Source organism: Saimiri boliviensis, chromosome 15 (genome assembly GCF_048565385.1).
Source record: "Saimiri boliviensis isolate mSaiBol1 chromosome 15, mSaiBol1.pri, whole genome shotgun sequence".
Taxonomy (NCBI): domain Eukaryota; kingdom Metazoa; phylum Chordata; class Mammalia; order Primates; family Cebidae; genus Saimiri; species Saimiri boliviensis.
In genome coordinates, this window is record NC_133463.1 from 91244699 (window position 1) to 91265156 (window position 20458).

General features: G+C 60.1%; 1 protein-coding gene across 5 annotated transcripts; it reads right to left on the minus strand.

The window, feature by feature from the left end:
* Positions 1 to 447: 447 nt before the first annotated feature.
* EEF1D (eukaryotic translation elongation factor 1 delta) lies at positions 448 to 20379 on the minus strand. Of its 5 annotated transcripts, XM_074387256.1 has the most exons (9): positions 15517 to 17930; positions 11721 to 12811; positions 9419 to 9542; positions 8529 to 8600; positions 1935 to 2034; positions 1761 to 1861; positions 1211 to 1429; positions 734 to 928; positions 448 to 554 (listed from the first exon to the last, which is right to left on the minus strand). In XM_074387256.1, the coding sequence occupies exons 2-9, from the start codon at positions 12809 to 12811 to the stop codon at positions 516 to 518; spliced, it is 1941 nt and encodes a 646-aa protein (XP_074243357.1). In that variant the 5' UTR covers positions 15517 to 17930; the 3' UTR covers positions 448 to 515. The 5 variants fall into 5 exon arrangements, with proteins under 5 accessions (XP_074243357.1, XP_039320807.1, XP_010328191.3 ...); XM_039464873.2 differs by lacking the exons at positions 11721 to 12811; positions 15517 to 17930 and adding an exon at positions 20043 to 20377; XM_010329889.3 differs by having other exon boundaries at positions 11721 to 17930.
* Between the last annotated feature and the right edge of the window lie 79 nt (positions 20380 to 20458).

A 20458-nucleotide genomic window follows, 5' to 3' on the forward strand; every position in this document is an offset into this window, starting at 1 on the left:
TCGAGGGGGGCAGGGGCACCAGGACTGAATGAGGGGAAGGCCAGGGCAGCACATGACCAAGGGCACGGCAGCAGGGCCGGCTGCCACTGGGGCCTCTGTCCGGACAGGTCCAGGCTTGCACACTTGCCTCCATAGGGGACAGTGCTGACGGGAGGCAGGGGCGGTGATCTCTCTCCAGATAATAAGCTAACAGATTCTGTTTCTGGCTTTTTAAACCCCCTGAACCGGACTTGCTTTCCATGGAAAGAAGGAAGGGCCAGAGCTTTGGGAGGGAGTGGCCAGGAGACAGAGGGGCAGGCGGAGGTCTGCCCGGGCAAGGTCACATGGCCTCAGAGGGTGGCGGCAGCTGAGAGGACCGTGTGGAGGTGGCAGGGCAGAGATGGGGCTGAGACGGGGAAGGAGACAGGCCAGGTATGGGCAGGAAATGACCAGGACGGGAGCCAGAGGGCCGGTCTCAGTTTTTAATCATGGCAGGGCCTCACGCACACGCACACGCACACGCACACACTCAGGCTTCAGATCTTGTTGAAAGCTGCGATGTCGACGCTCTGCACCTGGGGAGAGGCGGAAGGCGACGGTCAGGGCTGTTTTCCTACACCCATGTGGTGCCAGGAGCCCCCACTGAGGCAGGGTTCACTCTGGGACTCGCTCCCTACTGCTGTGGGGTGGAGCACAGGGTGTGGGTCGGGCCCCAGCCTCCTCACCCCCTTCCCTCCCTAGCCAGCCCACTCACGTGCTCCTCAAACTTGGTGATCTCCTCCTCCAGCAAGTCCGTCCCCACCTTGTCATCCTCCACCACACACTGAATCTGCAGCTTCCGGATACCGTAGCCCACAGGCACCAGCTTGGAGGCCCCCCAGACCAGCCCGTCCAGCTGGATGGAACGCACGCAGGACTCCAGCTGGGCCATGTCCGTCTCATCATCCCACTGTGGGGAAAGGAGAAGAAAAGCTGGGGTCAGCCACCCCTAAAATACCTGTGTGCCCCTCCCCCAACCACTGTGTGCACAACTGTTTCCTTAAAGGGGCCTCAGAAAACAATTCAAATTCACACCTGCATGTCTCCAAGTTCGTGTTTATCCCAGGACTTCTAAACTGGGCTTTAAAGTCTCCCCAGAATCCAGAAGGGCAGGGGCAGGATCACAAGCTGAGCCGGCTGGGCGGGTGCCAGGGCAGTGCCCAGCCACCCAAAGCCCTGCCCTCCCACTCACAGGCTTGACATCCAGCAGGATGGAGGACTTGGCCACCAGCGCGGGCTTCTTGGCCTTCCTCTCCGCGTACTGCCGCAGCCGCTCCTCCCGCAGCTGGGCCGCCTCCTGGTCCTCCTCATTGTCGCTGCCAAACAGGTCAATGTCATCGTCCTCGTCATCCTCTGCTGGTGTGGCTGGCTTCTTGGCTGGGGGCTCCACTTGGCGCATGGGAGACACGTGCTGCCACAGGGGACGGACAAGAGGCAAGGCTGAGACGCCGCAGCCAGGGCCCAGAGCTGCCTGGCTGCCTCCCGGCCCTCCCCCTACCCCACCGGAGGAAGGGCAGGCCCTGCGCCCCCGAGCTGGAGCTCCCAACACACAGGGCCCAGGGAAAGACAGGAGCTGCCTCCACCGCCCAGGGGGTTAGCTGTAACCCTTCCTGAGGACTTGAGGACACCAGTATCCTGGCTGCCAGCTCATCACTGTTGCTGGGGCCAGCGCACAGGGAGACTGGTAAGCCAGCAGGGCCATGTGGTCCCCTCGCAGCATCAGGTTTGGGGAGGGCACGCACCTGGGTCTGCGGGGCTGTGGCCCGGTGGCCGGGTGAGCTCCTCTCCAGCACATTCAGCCGGGCCTCCAGCTTGGAGACAGCCTGCTGCAGCTCCTGCACCACTGTGGGGACGAGGGGGGCATGGTTAGATGGCAGGGGCCAGGGGCAGCCCCTACCCACTGGCCCGGGCCTCACCGCCACGCAGGCTCTGGTTCTCCATCTCCAGACTGGCGATCCGGACGAGGAGCTCGCCGTGGTCTCCGCCGGGGCTGCTGGAGGCCCCGGGGCCTGAGCTCTGCAAGGCAGGAGGAGGGAGGGCTCAGTGCCCCAGCCCGCTCCTGAAGCCCCTTATTCACAGCTCCTGAGTCCCCTCAGAGGCTCTGGTAAGTGTCATTGGGTCCCCCTGCCATGCTCAGGGGGACCTCATGTGGGAACTCACAAAAGGTGCCCCCTGCAAACACCCAGCTCAAATTTATGGGTGGTGACCTCGGAGATGGCAGCCGCCATCGACCACAGTGAAATTCTCAGCCAGGAAGCCCAGGGTTCCCCAGACAGAGGCCATGGGGAGCTGGGCATGGCTGCTGCTGCCTGGTGGGACCCCGCTGAGCAGCCAGCCTCAGAGGCTGGGTGGGAGGTGGTAAAGGGCTCACAGTCCTGGAGACAGCCTGGGACAGGCCTCAGGGGACCAGGCGGCACTCGCAATGGGAGGGGAGAGCAGCTGAGGGCCCAGTGGGGGCAGGAGGAAGGAGCTCGCCTATGTGGGCAGGAGCCACCCACAGCCTCGCCTCCCTGGAACACACGCCTGCCATCTCACTCAGCAAACCAGTTTCTAGATGACCCAGAGCCCCAAGCCCACCTCATACTCTGCCACAGCTCAGCCTGATTGACGCCCCGGGGCCCAGACAGGCTCCCAGCCTCCTGGCCCTTGACATGAGCCAGTCCTTGGGCATCCACCTGCATGCACCGTCCATTCTGCCAGCCTACCCGCCAACGGAATGGCTCTTAGGACAGGGTGCGCCTGGCCTCATGGAGCTCTCAGCTGACTCCATCTCGACAGCTCCCCAGGGTTCCCTCTCTGCGGGGAGGAGCCGCAGCAGCTGGGCAGACACACTCGCTCCTTGTAGCAGGTGCAGACACACTCAAGCCCCGTCCCTGGGGACCTTCTGCCAGTCCTTGGGAACATGCTATGGGGACTGCGTGTTTATGTATCTGAAGAGTGTGGGGGCTGAGCCCCACAGATCATGGGCAAGGCTGAGCCAACACTGTGGCCCAGGAGGCCCACCTGGCAGCAAGGCCAGGAGGAAGTAAGGCCAGGCTGGCAGGGCGTGTGTGGGCCGCTGATCACCACCTGTGGAGGTCCGTCCCGCAGACCTGACTCAGCGACGGATGAGCGGACACACTCACACACCCAGCACAGCGGTCCGATGAGCGGACGCACACACACACCCAGCACAGCGATCCGATGAGCGGACACACACACACCCAGCACAGCGATCTGATGAGCGGACGCGCACACACACCCAGCACAGCGGTCCGATGAGCGGACGCGCACACACACCCACCACAGCGATCTGATGAGCGGACGCGCACACACACCCAGCACAGCGGTCTGATGAGCGGACGCACACACACACCCACCACAGCGGTCCGATGAGCGGACGCACACACACACCCAGCACAGCGATCCGATGAGCGGACGCACACACACACCCAGCACAGCGATCTGATGAGCGGACGCACACACACCTAGCACAGCGGTCCGATGAGCGGACGCACACACACACCCAGCACAGCGGTCCGATGAGCGGACGCACACACACACCTAGCACAGCGGTCAGATGAGCGGACGCACACACGCCTAGCACAGCGGTCTGATGAGCGGACGCACACACACACCCAGCACAGCGATCCGATGAGCGGACGCACACACACACCCAGCACAGCGGTCCGATGAGCGGACGCACACACACACCCAGCACAGCGATCTGATGAGCGGACGCACACACACACCCAGCACAGCGATCCGATGAGCGGACGCACACACACCTAGCACAGCGGTCCGATGAGCGGACGCACACACACACCCAGCACAGCGGTCCGATGAGCGGACGCACACACACACCCAGCACAGCGATCCGATGAGCGGACGCACACACACACCCAGCACAGCGGTCTGATGAGCGGACGCACACACACACCCAGCACAGCGATCTGATGAGTGGACGCACTCAGACACCCAGCACAGCTATCTGAGCCGGCTGGGGATGCTTGTCTGCTGCTTCCAGAGGGCGACTGCAGCTAACTGAACACGACTCCCTGTTCCCCTGATGTTTACTCAGTATAGATTTGTTAACAGAGGCTCTAAGTCAACACGCTGTGGATAATTAATATGTTAAGAGTGGTTTTGTGTGTGCTGAGAGGGCCATCTAGCACACGGTTTATGTAAGCAGACAAATGAGAGCAGGGACAAAGGAATGTGAGGTAAACAGACTTCGCTGGCGGAGATTTTATCATCTTCATCTTTACCTTATGACTTGAAGTTCTAACATTAAGAACTGGCTGCCTTTAGCCAGTCTCGCCGAAACTTTTCCGCTTTCCAAAACGTTGACGACTAGAATCTAACTTCCCCATATTTCCCTTCCCATTTTGCCACTACCTTGAGTGAATCCTAACACATGGGAATGGTAGTGCAGGTGCGGGAGACACTGGCAGAAAACTCTGACAACCTCTGGGGCCGAAGCTGGGGCACAGGAGGGCCAGGCTATGGGGCATGGGGGCGTGGGGCATGGAGAATCACAGCAGATCTCCTGTGGGAGTGGGGCTGGGTCCCTGGAAGCCAGAATCTGTGAGGGGCAGGGCCATGGCACCTGAGGCCTCGTGCAGCCCGCACAGCAGACCCAAGAACACGGAAAAGGTCCCCTCTGGAAGAGGCTTTAAGTCAGCACTGGCCCCAGGATGCATCATGAGCAGTGGGGGGCATTTCACCACCGCCTGGGGTGGCTCTGAGGGCAACTAGGCCAGAGCCCACAGCACTCAGGCCAGAACAGGAGCCCCCTCCCTTGATGCTGACTCCGGAGGGGACTGGGGATATCACACATCCAGGGACCCCGAGCACAGCTTCAGTGGGGCAGACCCAGGTCATCCAGTGCCGTCACAGCAGGCCCTCAGGGACCCGGGATATGCCAAAGGCAAATGCTTCAATCCACATGTTGGAGTCTTATCCCCCAAATGTGACCTTATTTGGAGATTGGGCCTTTATACAGAGGTAATCGTCACTGAAGGGCTGGCGGCAATCCAATCTGACTGCTGTCTAACATGAAAACATTGGGACACACGCTCTCAGAGGGATGACCATGTGAAGACACAGAGAAGACCGTCCACATGCCAAGGAGCGGGGCCTCAGGAGAAACCAGCCCTGCTGCCACTGTGATCATGGACTTCCAGCCTCCGAGCTATGAAAAAATACAGGTGGTTTAAGTCACCCAGTCTGTGGAACTTGGTTATAGCAACAAACCAGCTCCTAAGCCCTAATAGTGTGCCCACCTGCCTGCCTCAGAGACGGGGACCTCAGGGTTGATCCCACACAGCCAGGGTAAGAAGAGTTCTCACAGCCCAGGGCCAAGCCCCCGTATCCTGCTTCTGGGTACCAGAGCACAATGTGCCTGACTTCGGTGCAAAAATCTGCACTACCTTAACCCCGTGTCTGCCTAGCCTGGACTTGGTCAGGTGCCTGGGCAAGCCAGGGGTGCTGCTGGGTTGGGATCTGGGCAGAACGCAAGGCACAAAGGAGCACCTGCCTGGCAGACAGGAGTGGCAGCCCTCCCTGGGGCCACCGACCCAGGGATGCCCAGATTATGGCCTGGGAGCCAGCACACCCCCAGCTGGCTGTGGCTGTGGCAGACAGAATGACGGCCCCCACAAAGACGTCCACATACAGTCCCCAGGGCCTGCAAATATAGTCCCCATGGCAAAAGGGATTCTGCAGCTGTGATGAAGCGAATCTGAACATGGAAAGGATGCTGGATAACCCAGGTTGACCCATAGAGGCAGGGGGAAGAAGGGAGGGAGGGGAGAGGCAGGCTGAGTGATGAGACAGCTACCTAGGAGCCTTGTGCCAAGGGCTGTGGGCAGCTTCCAGCAGCCAGAAGAGACGAGGAAGCTGACTCTCCCTGCAGAGACACCAGAATGACCACAGCCTTGCCGACAGTTGATTTTGGCCCGTAAGATAGAATCTGAGACTTCTCACCACCAAAACTGCAGGATGAGGCCCTCGCGCTGTTTTGAGCCACTGAAGTATGGCAATGCGAGAGCACGCTGAGTGGAAACCAACACAGATCGTGGCCCTAGGAAGTGGGGTGCTGTGGGAATATCTAGAAATGTGGAGACAGCTTTGGAGTTGGGCAGTGGTGAGGCTGGAAGAACTCTGAGAAGCGTAAGAGAAAAATCCTAGCCTGAGCCGGGTGCAGTGGCTCACGCCTGTAATCCCAGCACTTCGGGACGCCTAGGCAGGGGCATGACTTGAGGTCAGGAGTTTAAGGCCAGCCTGGCCAACACTGAGAAATCCGGTCTCTACTAAAAATACAAAAAATTAAGCCGGGCGCGGTGGCTCAAGCCTGTAATCCCAGCACTTTGGGAGGCCGAGGTGGGTGGATCACGAGGTCAAGAGATCGAGACCATCCTGGTCAACATAGTGAAACTCCGTCTCTACTAAAAATACAAAAAACTAGCTGGGCATGGTGGCGCCTGCCTGTAATCCCAGCTACTCAGGAGGCTGAGGCAGGAGAATTGCCTGAGCCCAGGAGGTGGAGGTTGCGGTGAGCCGAGATCGCGCCATTGCACTCCAGCCTGGGTAACAAGAGCGAAACTCCGTCTCAAAAAAAAAAAAAAAAAAAAAAATTAGCTGGGCATGGTGGTGCGTGCCTGTCATCCCAGCTACTCAGGAGGCTGAGGCAGGAGAATTGCCTGAACCCGGGAGGCGGAGGTTGCGGTGAGCCTAGATCGCGCCATTGCACTCCAGCCTGGGTAACAAGAGCGAAACTCCGTCTCAAAAAAAAAAAAAAAAAAAAAAAAAAATACAAAAAACTTAGCCGGGCGCAGTGGTGCGCGCCTGTAGTCCCAGCTACTTGGAAGGCTGCAGTTGAGAATCACTGGAACGCCAGAGGCAGAGGAGGCAGCAAGCCAGGATCCTGTCACTGCACTCCAGCCTGGGTGACAGAACAAGACTCCGTCCACCCCTGTCCCCCACCAAAAGAAAAACCCTAGCCTGTCTTGAGCAGACTGTCGGCAGACCCTCAGTGAAGATGCAGAAGGAGGTAAGGAGCAGGGCAGAGCCAACATCATCTTCTACAACAGCCTAACCCTAAACTGCCAGGAACGTGCTGCTGGTATGTTAAAGATGACAGAGGGTGGGACCGTGAGCCACACAGGGACACTCCCAAGCCTTCAAACCTCAGGCCGTCCGCCGGGCTGGACGGTGAAACTGCCTGGACGAACATCCTCTTCCCTCCTCTTTCCCATTTTGAAGAGAAATGCCTGTCCCCAAATCATATTTTGGGAGCAGATAACTTGTTTTCCAGTCTCACCAGCCCACAGATTGAAGGAATGGACCATGCAATCCTCCATGCCCGACTGGACGGGATTGTGGACTTTGTGGGGAACTGTGGGGGGCCCAGGCTTCTGCGGATGTTGGTGGGGAGCAACGCACCTTATGAATGAGGCAATGGGAATCTCCAACTCCCATGCCCCAAGCCCCCGAGCATGGGAATCCACTACCTCACATGGCAAAAAGAAGCAGCGGCAAACATGATTAAATACAGAATTTTAAGGTGGGGAATATCCTGGACCCGGGAGCCAGGCGGGCCCGTGTAAGTGACAGTGAGGTGGGGGGCTCGCGGAGAGGCGTGAGACGCACATGGAGGCCGAGGTGACGAGGCTGCCGGCTGAGGACCTTGAACCGAGAACCAAGCAAACGTGGGCATCGACAGAATCTGGGGGAGGCAAAGGAACAGACTCCTCCTGGAGCCTTCAGAAGGACAGCAGCCCTGCCGACACTGGTCAGCCTCGTGAGACACATTTCAGAGTAGGACACATATGTGCTGTTTCCAGTGTGAAACCGTGGGATGCCACGGCAGCAGCCACAGGAAACACAGACCCCATTCTCAGGGCCAGGACAGCACCCTGTCCCGGGGAGAACGAGTCCCAACTCCTCGGGAACAGCAGGACTGCCACGTCCTGGAGGTCACTCCTTCCCCAGCCAGCCCCAGTCAGGCTGCAGCCACTGCCCCGACTCCTGATCTCGAGGGCCCAGGGCCTGGAGGCCAAACAGGGCTACAGGGCTCCTCTCTGGGTCTCTAACTCAACATGGTGCCAACTCTAGGCTCTGAACTCCTCTCGCCCGTGGAACCACCACTCCTCTCTCCTCAGGGAGCAAGACCCAAGAGGGAATGCAGGAAGGCCCGGCAGACACAGTCCTGCCACGGGGAGTGAGCAGGAGGCACAAGCCCACAGCAGTACCCACAGCCGCCCTGCGAATGGCACCACTCAGCCCCCAGCCGGCCCTGCAGGAGCGGCCAGTGTGACGGCCAGGGGGCAGATGAGAGGGAAGCACAGGAAGGACAGGAGAGTAAGAACACCGTCCGTGGCAGTCGGGGCCTGAAGGCCACAGAGCCACACGTCCCCAGGAGCACAGCGCTGCACACTCCGCCCTGACTCTGCTGTGAAGCCAAAACCACCAGTGGCGTCGGGAAAATGAGAATGCTGCTGGCCGGGCAGGAGCCCGCGGGTACTCACTCCGGCCAGGGATTTCTGGATGTTCTCTCTGGCTCTGGCAATGTCACGGAGGATCACGCTGGCGCCATTCTCCTGCAGACAGTGCAGAAAGAACCAGTCTTTTTTTTTTTTTTAATTTAAAAATTAAAAATTAATTTTTTTTAATTTAAAAAAAGATTTTTTTTTTTTTTTTTTGAGACAGAGTTTCGCTCTTGTTACCCAGGCTGGAGTGCAATGGCGCGATCTCGGCTCACCGCAACCTCCGCCTCCTGGGTTCAGGCAATTCTCCTGCCTCAGCCTCCTGAGTAGCTGGGATTACAGGCACGCACTGCCACGCCCAGCTAATTTTTTGTATTTTTAGTAGAGACGGGGTTTCACCATGTTGACCAGGATGGTCTCAATCTCCTGACCTCGTGATCCACCCGCCTCGGCCTCCCAAAGTGCTGGGATTACAGGCTGGAGCCACCGCGCCCGGCCTAAGAAAATTTTTTTAATTAAAAATCCAAAAAACCCATGAACCCTCACAGAGAGCAAGCGAGAAAGTACTGCACAGAATAACAGCTCACAGGCCAGCAAAGCAGAAGGTGCCTTCCGAGTAGCTGGGGCTGCAGGCAGCCAACACTGCACCCGCCGTGACAACGGGCCCGGGAGCCCATGTCTGCAGGGAACCAGTGCCAGGCCCGGCCCCATGCACTGCACAGGCGCCAGCAGGGGGGCCCTGAGCAGACCCAGCCTGGGGGGCCGGCCAAGCCTGCCTGCCCCAGACCCCACTCCCAGCACCCACAGCAGAGCCATTGGGCCAGGGTGCCCATGCCCTCCTGATGCCACCAGAGGCACTCCTCCTGGCCTGGCTGAACCCTCCTTGTGTGTCCCAGCCACTCCTGTAGGGCAGCAGAGCCACCAGCCCTCACCTGGCGGGAAACACCAGCCACAGGCCCATTCATCTGCTCGTAGAATCTCCTTTCTGCATCGTCATATTTGAACTTGTCGAACCAGATCTTCTCATGTACTAGGAAGTTTGTAGCCATTTTTCTCCTGGGAGGGGAAAGAGAGGCAAAGTCAGCAAGGTGGGGAAGAGGGTCGAAGACAGCCCTGGCCTCACCCTTCCCTACAGAGACCCTCAGGGCAGCCCCGAAGCACCAGGGTGCGGTGGAGCCAACACCCCAGCTCCAGACACCAGCTCTGCTGACTCACACCGCTGGTCCCGGTGACACAGACTCCAGGCCCGTGGAGAACACCAGTGGGTCTCCACACAGTGACACCAAGTCCGTAGCCCTCGCCCCACATGGCGTCCCAGGCCTGTCTTCCAGACCAGGGGTTCTCAAGGTGTGGTCCAAAAACCTCTGGGGGCCACAAGGCCCTTCCTTTCGGCCACAGGAAGCTGGGTTTACGTCAGACAGCTGGAGCGCGGAGGCGGATGCCAGGGCCTGGCTGCCTCCCACTAAGCCAGACTTGATCTGCTCACTGAGCTTTCTGGTTATAGGAAAAGTACTTCTCATAAAAAAACATGAATATGTTACTAATATATAACAAGTTTCTTCTTCAACAAATATGTATACTTAGCATTTCTCAGTTTCTTTTTTTTTTTTTTTTTAACTTAAAGTCTCACTTTGTCACCCAGGCTGGAGTCAGTGGCGTGATCTTGGCTCACTACAGCCTCCGCCTCGTGGGTTTAGCAATTCTCCTGCCTCAGCCTTCCAAGTAGCTGGGACTACAGGCACCCAACATTGCACCTGGCTAATTTTTTTCATTTCTAGTAGAGATGGGCTTTCACCATGTTGGCTGGTCTTGAACTACTGACCTCAGGTGATCCACCCACCTTGGCCCCCCCAAAGTGCTGGGGTTATGGGCATGAGTCACCACCATGCCGGGCCCATTTTTCAGTGTTAATTGCAAACGTGGTAAAACTCAGTAGATATAATGAAAGCTCTTTGGGGTCCTGAGACCAAGAAGGTTGACAGCTGCTGCCCTAGACCAGGGACTATGGCAAATCCTGCCTATGGGTTTTTCCTGGCACACAGCCCCACCTGGTGCTGCTCCCACTGCCTGGCAGCAGAGGAGCTGGGCAGACGCCTGTGTGGCTGGAACCCAGACCTTCTGGTTCTTTATGGAGTTTGCTGCCCCAACCTTGGACTGGCCAAGGCCCTCCTACTGCCCAACCAAATGCAACAGAAGGGTCCCCATCCCGCTCTGCCAACAGTCTCCGTGGAGGACTCTGGGCCGTTGCTGGACCTCGCCAAGTGTCCTCTCAACAACCAAGGGCTCCACATCCCTGACCCAGGATGTTCTTGGAGAGGAGGGATCAGGCCACTGAGAACACCAGGGCAGGCGGAGGAGCAGGAGGTGGCATTCCCCTATGGGGTCCCACCCTCAGGTCTGATCTTGTCAACCAGCAAATCCAGACCCCTGGGGGTCCGAGGTTGGCACCACCTCTTCCGGGGCCCAGGCAGCTGCTTGGGACACTCATGTAGGACCTTCCAAGTCCTTCCCTGACCCAGCCCGCCCCACCACCAGGTCACCCTCTTCAGCAGGCCTCGCCACTTCCATGCCTTCTGCATTCCCTTTCACATCTAACTGCCCGCCCCCACCGCCCGAGACCTGCTGGCCCCCCAGACCGCTGCTGGGGCTGCACCTGCAACCCTGGAGCAAGCCCCCAGCACCCAGAGGGAGGCCACGCAAACCGGGCACCCTGGACAGAGGCTGCCTCACTGGTCATGCACCCGTGTAGCTGAAACGCTGCCACCTTCCCTCGGAGGCAGTTACAGATGACAAGGGAAGCTGGGGGTGCACAGGACGGGCAAGCAGGGACACACTGGCTCCTACATCTCATCCCAGGGGAGTGCTGGAGCCAGAAACCAGCTTCAATGCTTCCCTCCCACATGGGTCATCCCATCTTCTCAGTCCTGGCATTGCGTCAGCCACAGAGGACTGGGGAGTTTCCCAGCCAAAGAGGGGAGGGACCCTGAGTGAGGCCCAGTCTGTCCTGTGCTGACACGATCCCTACCCCCACCCAGCAGCCCAGAGTTTTGTGACCCCAAGCACAGCATAACCCTGGCTCAGCCTGCTCCTGCATTCTACTCAGCTGGGCCCACAGGTCTCGGGGAGCCCCCACCCCAGGTGGGCATGGGAAGGAGCCGGAGGAGCCCCAGCCTGGGATGGCTGTCCCTCTGCCCATAGCCCAGGCTGGGTGCCCACCCGGCACATTTCTCCTACTTGGGTCTCAGGCTGGACATGGATGGGCCAGACCGAGGACTGGGTCGGCGAGACAGGGAGGCAGCTTCAAGACGCCAGGCCACGCGCCGGGCCTCGGCGGCATGGTGGCGACACTCGGCGCTGTCATAGGTGGGCTTGCTGAGCCAGGGGGCCTCTGCGTCCTTCTGCAGGAAGTAACAGTAGGGCAAGGCAGAGGGGGCCCCCCCATCGGCCCGTCGCGGCACGGCCCTCTTGTTCCCTAAGGCACTGCGGCCCCGCCGGTCTCGGCGGCCCCGCCGGGCACCCTCGGCCTGGCCGGCTGGCTCTTGCAGGCGCACCTTCCCGGGGGGATGGCCATCAAACAGGGCCTCGTAGAAGCCCCTCTCGGCCGCATCATACCGGGGCTTCTCCAGCCACACCTCCCGAACCAGTGCCTGTAGGCTGCCCAGTGGGGGCTGGCCATTGACTGGTGGGCTGGGCTGGTGGGCCAGGTGGGAGACAGCCACCTCCTGGCCTATGTCAGGAGTCTCTTCCCTGTGGCCGCCCTCGGGGGCCAGCAACAGGGCCTGAGACCATTCCACGAATGCCTGCTCAGCCTGGTCGAAGGCAGACTTGTTGACCCAGATCCCCCACGTCACATGGTGGCAGGCCACCTGGCTTCCATGGGTGCAGGGACCCCAAGGGGCCAAGGCAGGAGGCCAGGCTGCCTGGGCAGCCACATCTGACAACCTCTGGTGGTAGGCGCTCTCTGCCTGGTCGAAAAGTGACTTGTCCAGCCACACGTGGTCAGCCGAGAGGCCCATGAGAGCCAGGTCCACAGGGCCAAGCCCACTCTTGGGAGAGCGCTTCCTTTTTTTCTGCAGGGGCTTCCTGCTGTCCTGGCTCTTCCTGGGATCACTCCTGCTGCTGCCGTCAGGGGCCTCGGCCTCATCAACGTCCTCAGGGTCGTCCTGGCTGGGCCCGTTCATGGCCTGCCCCTCGGCCGGCAGCTGCTGGGCGGAGGCGGCCGCCCGCGTGGCCTCCTGCTCGTAGAAGCGCCGCTCGGCCTCCTCATACTTGAGCTTGTCTTCCCACACCGTCTCCAGGGCACAGGAGGCCTTCCCGCTCCTCATCTTCCGGACACAGCGATAGAAAGCAAGCAGAGGCAGATTTGCAACACAGCGGGCGGCCTCGGCCCCGTGCCCACCCTCCCATGCCTGCCCTCCCGGGGCAGGGGCTGAGGATGCTCCCTAGTGGGGCTTCCATGCCATGACATTCAAGGACTTGAAAGGCCCATGTGGGGGACATTTTGTGGTGGAGAAAAAACAGGCCAGTCACGGTGGCTCACGCCTGTAATCCCAGCACTTTGGGAGGCCAAGGCAGGCAGACCACGAGGTCAGGAGGTTGAAACTATCCTGGCCAACATGGTGAAACCCCGTCTCAAAAATACAAAAAAAAAATTAGCTGGGTGTGGTGGTATGTGCTGGTAGCCCCAGCTACTCAGGAGGCTGAGGCAGGAGAAGCGCTTGAACCTGGAGGTGGAGGTTGCGGTGAGCCGAGATCGCGCCACTGCACTCCAGCCTGGCGAAAGAGCAAGACTCCGTCTCAAAAAAGACAAAATAGCATACGTATACATGTATATAAATATATACATATACGTTTTAACTGCAGAACTTGTCTTTACTAATCTGCCATGGCTCCGGCTCTCCGAAAGGGGTTCGGAAGACACTATACCAAGCCGCCCTGGCCAGGAAAACCTTTTCTTACACAACCTCCAAGTTGACAAAACAGAAGCAGGATTTGCTCAGTTAATTTAACTTGGATATGAACAATACATAATTTTCTTAGTGAATGTATGGCCCATGAAATACCTGCAACATACTAAAAAATGTTTCGTTATTTATCTGAAATAAACTTCAGCTGGCTAACCAGCTTGCCCTGCATTTTTGCACAGGCCAGGCCTGGCCACCACCCCACCACGGTGGCTGGAGTTCCCACTGCACACAACGGCCTCTGCGGCTGTCCTGGCCATACCACAGCCGCACCCAGAGCACACCTGAAGGTTTTCAAAACGGGACAGCCTCTCCGTGGGCCCGACTGTCCTCCTCAGGAGGAACCAGGTGGCTGGGCAGAGGGTGGGGCACCCACTCATGGAGGCTCACATCAATGGGAGACACCAGGGAGCATGCTGGTGACCGGTCTCTAAAAAGGAGGGACCAACTGCCTCCAGCACAGAGATGACTCTGGGCTCTCTATCAGCCGCCCCGCCTCCCGACCGGAGCCCAGACCTCTGGGTGCATCCTAACTAAAGGGGCATAACGGGGATTTCACAGTTCCAGGACGCCAGGGTCCCCTCTAAGGTTCCGGTACTGTGTGATGTGAGAGGGACCATCTTGGTGGGAGGTGGGTCGTGGGGACCCACCCCTACTTGCTACCATGGCCTGGGAGCCTCAGCCTCCTCACTGGACGCGCTGCTCCCTCAAGCTCTGGGTGACCTCCATCATCTGCTGCCCCTGAGCACGACCAAGGTCGGCTGGGTCTGAAGTGTGCTCCAGCAGCCACGCAGGATCCTGCGGGGGGCACACTCTGCTCCCAGGTGTCCAGCGTAGTGTTACGGAAAGGACAGGCCCAGCAGGGGCACATCTGCTCTCGGGATGCAGGTCAGTGCTCCAGCCTGTGCTCAGCCTGCCATAGCTTCCTCCCCAGCCACGCCCTCTGCTCCCCAAAAGCAGAAAGTGCCTGGGCCTAACCCACACCGAGGAGCACCCTCAAGAGGGGGCCATGCAGCTGCCCTCACCAACACCTCTGCTCTTCTGCTGCCTCCGCCAGCGTCTGACGGAGCCTGAGGGCAGACCCAGTGGCTCCGGGGCCCGTGGCTGTGACTGGAGCCACCTGCCTGGTGTGCACTGAGGGAGGCAGCCTTCGGTGAAGCGCAGGCCCTGTGCACCACTGGCTCCGGGTCTAGCCCCTCTCCCACCACCATTCCCCAACAAAACCAAGGCCAATTCTGATGCCCCGGTGGGGTGCTGAGCTGTCTAGGCTCCACCCAGGCAGGCAGCGCTTTGGGGATGGCCACGCTCTGCCTCTGAATGGAACACGGAGTTCTTTCTGGACATGTGGCCAGAATCCGTCAGTCCCAGCAGCGAGCTCCAATGGGACCAGTGAGGCCACGGGGACCAAGAAGCAGCTCCCTGGGCTCCACTCACTCCTCCCGCAGGCTGAGGCAACACTTACCAGGGCCAGGCTGATGGGCAGGGTTGGGGTGGGACGGGAGTAAGAGCCCAGGAAGCAGAGCATTGTGACATCATGAGGTGGGGTGAGGGGCAGCAGGGCCGGCCAGCTGGGCAGGGCTCGTCTGCCCTCTAACTTCTCTGGCCATCAAGCCCCCCACAGGACCCCTGCTAGCCTCTCTGCTCCCGTCAGCAGTGCCACTAAGCTGGCCCCCAGTGTCAATGCCCTGCCAGATTTTATTGGCTAAAGTGGCCTCAGACCACATTCCTGGGGAATCCGGGCAGAAGCAGCCGCTCAGGGAGGGGAAGCCACTTTGGAGGCTCCTACCAAGTCCTGGCACTGCCGCCACTTCCCTGCAGGGAGCAGAGCAGCATGTCACATGCTGACCTGCCAGCCCAGGCCAGGACCCTGCTCAGGGCCACACAGGGTGACCACCTGCTGCTGCCCCACCCAGAAAACCCAATTCCTCCACTTTACAGGAAACTACAGCCCCTCCAGGCAGACTGGGCCATGAACAGGTGGTGCTGGGGTTCCTGTGGTGCAGTGTTGGCTGGGTGTTCCCTGGTCAAATGAAGGGGACGGGGCACCAGGACAGGTGAGTACTTACTTTCCTTTGGCCTCCTAGGACAGCATGAAGGAAAAAGCAGCAAGGTTAGAGGCAGCCAGAAAGACCGAGTGGGTCAGACACAGCAGCAGCAGCAGCCCGGGCCTTTTCAGAAGCTGCTTGGTGAGGTGGCATGGAGGTGACATTGGTGGAGACGGAAGCCGAGTGCCAGACAGACCCACCACCACCACCACAGTCCCAGGTGGCAGCTGAGTCCACACGCTCGAGGAGGTGTCGCTCCGTCATCCTTTGAAAGGGGAGCTCTTGGGATTCGTGTTAGCTGGAGCCCAGGCAGTCCCTGGGGGACAAGCAGGGACCACTATCTGAGCCAACCTCTCCCAAATCTACCCACCCTGTCATCACCTGAGCAAGGCAGCCCGAGACAAGGTAAGCCAACACCCGCAATCCTCTCCGGAGCTGACCCTGCACGGCTGCGTGTCCAGGCGCTGAAGGAAGCCCGGAAGCTGACAAGGAGCCTTCAGGGAAAGCAGCCCAGGGCCCAGACTGGTACGGGGCCTCTCTCAGCAGGAGCCACCATCGAGGTAGGGCTGCCACCCAAGGGCCCCAGCACGAGCCGCAAAAAACTTCAAGGGACGCAAAGGCCTCCCAGACTCACTCTCCCACGGTGTGCACAGATGATCGGTGACCTGCCCCCGATCTCTCAAGAGCCACTTCATAAACCCTGCAAGCTCTGGGAAGGGCAGCTGGGCACAGCTGAAAACCCAGCCACAGCCCATGCCCTGGGTGGGACTGGGCAGGAGGGGCCACCTCCTGCTGCTGAGCAACCCAAGAGCCCTGGCTCGGATCTGTCTTCCTTCACCAAGCGGAGCTCTGCCCCAGGGCCTTGCCCACCTCTGTGCACCCCACACTGTAGCAGGGGGCACCCTGCAGAGAAGAACTAGGCATCTGCCCCATGGGACTGTTAAGAGGGGTCCTGAGTGGGCTTCCCTGCAGAGAGAAAGCCCTCAGGAGATACCACAGTGAGCCATGCTGGAGACTCGGAGGCCAGGCCCGTCACCTGGGCAGCTGGCCACTGACAGTGCGCAGACATCCTCCCAGGACAGCCAGCACAGCCCCCCACACCCCCTCATTTCCCCGCTTCCCGCGTTCCAGAGCACAGGAGGACCTGCCGGACCAGGCACACCATCTCTCCTAACAGAGGGCAAGTCTGAGCTTCCACTCACTCTGACGACACGCACACCCAAGCCTCTCCTCTCCGGCAGGAGAGCCTGGAGCAGGACACAATGACTTTTTCAACTGCATCCCTACAGATGGCCAGCCCCTTCTCTCCTGAAGTTTATCCAAGCTTGGAAAGAGCTTGCTAAAGAGAACACAGGGGCACAGCCAGCTGCCAGAGAAGCAGTCTTGGAAACGCCAGAGCCAGGCCCCAGGGCCAAGTGTCCTGACTCCGCTCCTGGGAGCAGGCCAGGCTCCGGGATGCATGCAGGGCTCACCACCAAGGCTCCCCAGTAAGGGGCAGACAGCCTGCTAAGCACCCAAGCCTCCGTCAGCGGCCCAGAGTTTGAGGGTGCCATGGGGTCCTGGCTCTGGAAGGCTCCACCCATCTAACAGGGTCTGTGATGCAGGCAGCACCCAGCAAGACCCACTGCAGCAGCACGGCCCTCACAGCTCCCGGTCCTGTCCCCCAAATAGCCTTGCCAAGGACGCTCCTTCCCAGAAGATTGCAGTTCAGGACGCTGAAAGAAGGTAAGGACAAGCCTGGAGAGCTGTGGCCGCAAAGGCGCTGCATGGCCTGAGGGTCTCGCACCCTTGGCGCACAGGGAGGCTTCTGGGAGGAGCTGGCTCCCAGGCCCTGCCCTCCACGCCACCCCATCACAGTCGCACACACAGACGGGCTCCCAGACCGTCCGCCCTCCGCAGGGAGCAGTCAAGTAAGTGGGCAGGGGGTGTGCTCGGCCGCCAGGCTCAGCCTGTGCACGCCCAACCCTCCCAGCAGCAGCTCTCTCCCGCCCACCTGACTGGCCTGACTGGCACTGACGGACAGAACTTTCTGTATCTTCTGTGCCCAAAGGGTCCCACAACTAGCCCTGAAAATGAGGCCAGAGCACCTGAGGAAGCAGCTCCGTGGGCGAAGCACGGCAGAGGACAGCGCACAGGACAGACCAGCACCCTCCCGCGCCGAGTGAGGCCTCTGGTTTTTTGTTTTTTGGGGTTTTTTTTTTTTCTTTTTTTTTTTTTGAGACGAAGTTTCACTCTTGTTACCCAGGCTGGAGTGCAAATGGCGCGATCTCGGCTCACCGCAACCTCCGCCTCCTGGGATCAGGCAATTCTCCTGCCTCAGCCTCCTGAGTAGCTGGGATTACAGGCACGTGCCACCATGCCCAGCTAAGTTTTTTTGTATTTTTAGTAGAGACGGGGTTTCACCATGTTGACCAGGATGGTCTCGATCTCTTGACCTCGTGATCCACCCGCCTCGGCCTCCCAAAGTGCTGGGATTACAGGCTTGAGCCACCGCGCCCGGCCTGGGGTTTTTTTTTTTTGAGACGGGAGTCTTGCTTGTTGCCAGGCTGGAGTGCAGTGGTGCAATCTCAGTTCACTGCAACCTCTGCCTCCCAAGTTCAAGCGATTCTGCTTCCTCAGCCTCCTCAGTAGTTGGGATTATAAGCACCTGCCAGCACCACATTTGCCAGGCTGGTCTGGAACTCCTGACCTCAGGTGATCCGCCCGCCTCGGCCTCCTGAAGTGCTGGGATTACAGGCATGAGCCACTTCGCACGGCTGCTTTGGATCTTTTTAAGGGAAAAACTCTACAGCTCCACTTTCCCACTCAGCCACTTTCCTGTCTGACCCCTGGATATTCCAGCCCTACTGGGAAACGCCAGCCTGACCTGCATACCTCAGAGCCCATACCGTAGCTGCCCAAGTCACCCCACCCCACCCACATCCTTTCTTAAATGCCACTGTCGGTCAGCACCATTTCTAGACTGCTCTCGGGACTCTGGCTGACCCTGCCTGCTGGCACAGCCCCCATGCCTCCTGAGTGACTCCAGAGACTTTCTGGAACCCCTGACAACACCCACACCACACCTCATATGGCCCCCATGGCTGTCAGCGAGGCGGGGCAGCTGGAGACCTGTGGCAGGCTCCTACATCAGCACTCAGCCTAACTTGCTGCCACCAGCTTCCAGCACTCCACGTCACCTTAAAACACTGGCACAGGATGATGACCCACAAAATGCTCCATGCCACCTTTCCTGTCCTCAGCCCCCAAAAGGCTGACGCCAGTGCACAGCGCAGTCAGGTACTCTGTTCATCATCAAGCATGTGTGCTCACCTGCACTGAACCCTGCAGCCTCACCCAGCTCCCAGGGAGCAAAGCCAAGGGCCCGGGCCTCCAGACACCGGAGGGCTCTGCTAGCTGGGCGCTCACTCTCCACAACTGACTGCGTGTGAACCCTGCAGCAGCCTAGGGGAGAAGCTGCTATCCACAGGATTGGAACTGCACCCAGAAAGCCCCAAAGAAGTGGATCTAGGAGCCTGGCTGGGCAGTGCATGCGCCCGCCTGCGCATCTGATGAGAAGGCGAAGCTGACTGTCCACTTCCTCAGAGGACACTTGGGGACTCCTTTCACACCTGCCCTTCACCCTGGCCATCACCCTGGCTGCATCCCCGACCCCCAGAGCAGGGTTGAGCTTACACAGGGGCTCCAGAAGTAACCCACTGCCTTTGAGGCAGCTGCTTAAGGCTCATGGGCTCCAGAGGACCGGGTGGTCGGCGCTACAGGAGGCTGCGCAGGTGAGAGGGCCTGGCCTGTCTCCCTGGGAGGTGAGCCACAAGCAGTATCAACTCAAGAAGCACCCCGCCAGGTCAGGCAGAGACGACCCGAAATTTAGCTACACAGTCTCTTGCTGCCAGGCGGTCCTTCACTCTGGAAAGCAATCCTGACGTGTCATCAGGTCCCCAGCCCACTCCGCCCCCTTTGCCTTCTTCCCTCCATTTAAAGCCTCTTACCAAAAGCACCCCCACCATCCTAGCACCCCAATTCAGAGACCTCCAGACCATCCTACCTAAATCAGGAAACAGAAATTTTGACCCAGTACATCCTACTCCTTTCCGTGTTCACAAGCGTCTAAGTTCCAAAAGTGTTGCGCCCCTGCCTATCCCCTCCGGACTCAGCAGACGCGCGCAGTAGGCGCTTACTACACACGTGGCGGACGAAGGTCTGCAAGCCAGAGGAACGACCGGGGCAGACTGCAGCAGACACAGGCCCGAGGACCCCGCAGCCTGGCCGAGGGACTTCCAGGAGCAGGATGCCCAGCGAGCCAGCGTTCCCCGCGGCCCCGGCCCGCGGACGCCCCCCAGGCGGGCCCCGAGGCCTCAGTCGCCCCGCCCCTCTGCGCTCGCCCCAAGAGCCGCACTTGGCCCACGGCCCCTAAGCCGGCACTGGCGCACTTGCGCCTCAGTCCCTAACGGCGCGAGCTTCTGGCGCAGCCCGGGCCGCCCGCCCTCCCGGCCCCTCGGGCGTCTCTGGCGCCCTCGGCTTCTTCCGGCGGGGGCCGCGGTACTCACACGCCAGCCGAGGACGCGGCGACCAGGGAGGAGGAATGGGCGGGCGCGGGACGCCTGCGGAGAGAGAGGGCCGCCCGGGCCGCGCACGGGAAATGAAGCACTGGGCTCGACCAACAGCCGCAGGCCGGGGGCCCGGGGGGACGCGGCCCCTGCGCACGCTCCGCCTGGCCGCCCGGGCCCTCGACGTGCCGCGCCCCGACACTTCAAAGGCAGAAGCACGTCAGAGACGACCGCGGAGGCCGCTCTTCCCGGGAGGAGTCTGCACCAGTGCCGGGAACGGGACGGCGGCGCGCGCGGCCCCCCGCGCCTCGCGGCCAGTGGTGTCGCCAGCGGGGCGGGGCCGGCGGCCGGCAGGCGCGGAGTGACGCTCGAGGCGGCCAGCGCGCAGGCGCGGCGCCGGGACGGCCCCCGACGGG